This window comes from Mucor mucedo (genome assembly GCF_025094135.1).
Source record: "Mucor mucedo strain NRRL 3635 chromosome Unknown EV154scaffold_343, whole genome shotgun sequence".
Taxonomy (NCBI): domain Eukaryota; kingdom Fungi; phylum Mucoromycota; class Mucoromycetes; order Mucorales; family Mucoraceae; genus Mucor; species Mucor mucedo.
Genome location: NW_026252627.1, coordinates 10 through 2,262, shown reverse-complemented (window position 1 = coordinate 2,262; position 2,253 = coordinate 10). Strand labels below are relative to the sequence as shown.

At 38.6% G+C, this 2,253-nt stretch overlaps 1 protein-coding gene across 1 annotated transcript; it reads right to left on the bottom strand.

Annotated features, from left to right (window-relative positions):
* Positions 1 to 926: 926 nt before the first annotated feature.
* On the bottom strand, positions 927 to 1,997 carry EV154DRAFT_489018 (uncharacterized protein; the record flags this gene model as incomplete). Its single annotated transcript, XM_051599233.1, has 2 exons — positions 927 to 1,562; positions 1,623 to 1,997. 2 exons carry the CDS (start codon positions 1,995 to 1,997, stop codon positions 927 to 929), a joined length of 1,011 nt encoding a protein of 336 aa, XP_051449932.1.
* Between the last annotated feature and the right edge of the window lie 256 nt (positions 1,998 to 2,253).

Genomic DNA, 2,253 nt, shown 5'->3' with positions numbered 1-2,253 from the left:
GCCGTCAATCGTAAACTTCTGGACAGGGGAAAGAATTGAAATACATTTTGAATAAATCCAGCAAAGCGAAGATGAATAGATGCGGTATACAGGATAATTCCTCACTAAAAACCAAGAAAATAACTATATCAGCAAATACTATTTTTTGACATATTTTTAAACAGCCTACATTGTACGGATACCTAAAATACCGTTGCCTGCGCCGCTATGCAAAGTATTACAACAAAATAACTTGATTTCGTCTCAAGCAGAAACCAATAAAAAAAAAGGATATACAAGACAAAGACTAGAAAATATTTCGTAAAAGTCGAAAACAATTTATAAAAATATGGAAATAGTTTTAATCGATTAAGAATTGTCTTTTCTGACAATTTGAGTAGTTAAAAAAAAGTATATCCCATAAAGCAGATCTGATGCATGAACTTAAAAGTTAATGGTGTCAACAAACAAAACGTCCGACAGCCACAGTACTAGACTACAGTTTTAACAGTTTTAGAATCATATCAATTAGCCATCTACGAAATATACTGGACCCATATCTAGAACGGACCAGATAACCATAGGATTTAGCAAAAAAATGCCCAAGTTGAAGAATAAGTCCTTATTTATAGCATACACAACAAGTTGAAAATCTTAAATTTTACTGAAATTCGGTCCCAAAACGTAAATCCGTGAGCAAACTTTAATTTTTTAAAAAAATAGAAGCTGCTGATTGGATGAAAAACCAAAATACGTTATTAAACACCAGATGCATCAAAAAAAAGACGCTAAAAAAATATTGAGGATGCACAAAACGTTTAAATGGGTGCCCTTGAGGGGTGAGGATAGAAGGTCATGGATTTGACCGTTTTTATTGGATAACAAAATGAAGTGAACTTCATTTTTTAAAAAAATGACATGTAAAAATCTCGAAATTATTCTTAAGGTTAATCTTGAGAATCGTTTTTCAACATTTCGAAATTTCTGTCCGTATTATGGAACCACCAAAGAGTACCAAACTTACACCTGTTAATTATTGAGTATTGAACATCATTTATCACAGTTGAATGCGACATGTCCAATAGATCAACAGCAACCAGCTTGGACACCAGCGTACTTAGAGTTTCGTCCGATTTGACCGCGACAAGATTGCCACCATCGTCCACCTGGTAGTTTGTGAAGATGCTTGCGTTGTTAGAAAGCACTTGCACTGGTTTTTCAACAAGCGTATAAACCTCCAGTTCGACGAGATCACGGCGTTTCAGCACAACCTTTCCAAGTAAACGACGTTTCCCACCTTCGCCAAGATCGAGATCAAAGACAGCCACCATGTTAAAAGCGACTCTCCTACCGGCGATGTATGCAGCACTACCATACTCACGGTTTGCGTTAAAGTACATTTTTTGACCAAAACGACTAAACCATTCCCTCACCTTGGAACCACAAGACTTCGCATCATTGTCCAAGTAACAACCCATCGCGACATTCCTCAAAGACAGCGCACGACCATTGATCAGGGCCAAGTCACGAGAGGGGTTTTGCTTGTACGTTTTCATGATTATTGCCCGAATGTACTTGTTAAACTATTCATTCTTTTCAGTAGCCAAAAGCACAGGAGAAGCAAAACGAATACAATCCTCCACCAAGTGAATGATCAAGTGTGTTTTCAAACGATTGCACAGAGGGCCACCTGTCTTGGCGTATGGAATGGAAGTACCATTAAGCTGTTCACAAGAACTAGCACCAGCACGAGAACGAACACCAGCACGCGCACCAGCATGCGCACCAGTAGCATGCGCACCAGTTGCAGCAGCAGAAGTTACGTCTTCATCGTCAGAATCTTCACCTTCTTCAGGAGGCACAACATCACGAAACATCACCGATGGCTCATCTACATTTTCAGTTGTAGAAGCTTGACTGGCTCTACGACCGCGACGAGAACGCCTGTTACTTGGAATTGCCGTATGATCAAGGTTATCCAAAGCAACGATTGAATCATTGGCAGCCTTTCGAAGCATCTCAACAAATTCGTCAAGTTGGTGTCAGGAACGAGGGAGGAACAAGACAGGCAGGACAGGACAGAGAATGAATGGCTTCTTGAAGCAGGTTATTTAGTTAAGAATAAAAGGGGGGAAAGAAAAGAGAAGATGATTATGAATATATCTGATAAAGAAAACTGGGAGAAGTGAAATGTATCAGCTATATTTATAGAGAAAGGAAAACAAGAAATTAAATAAAAGATAAGCATTGACAAAAGTTAGTCATAGCTTATGT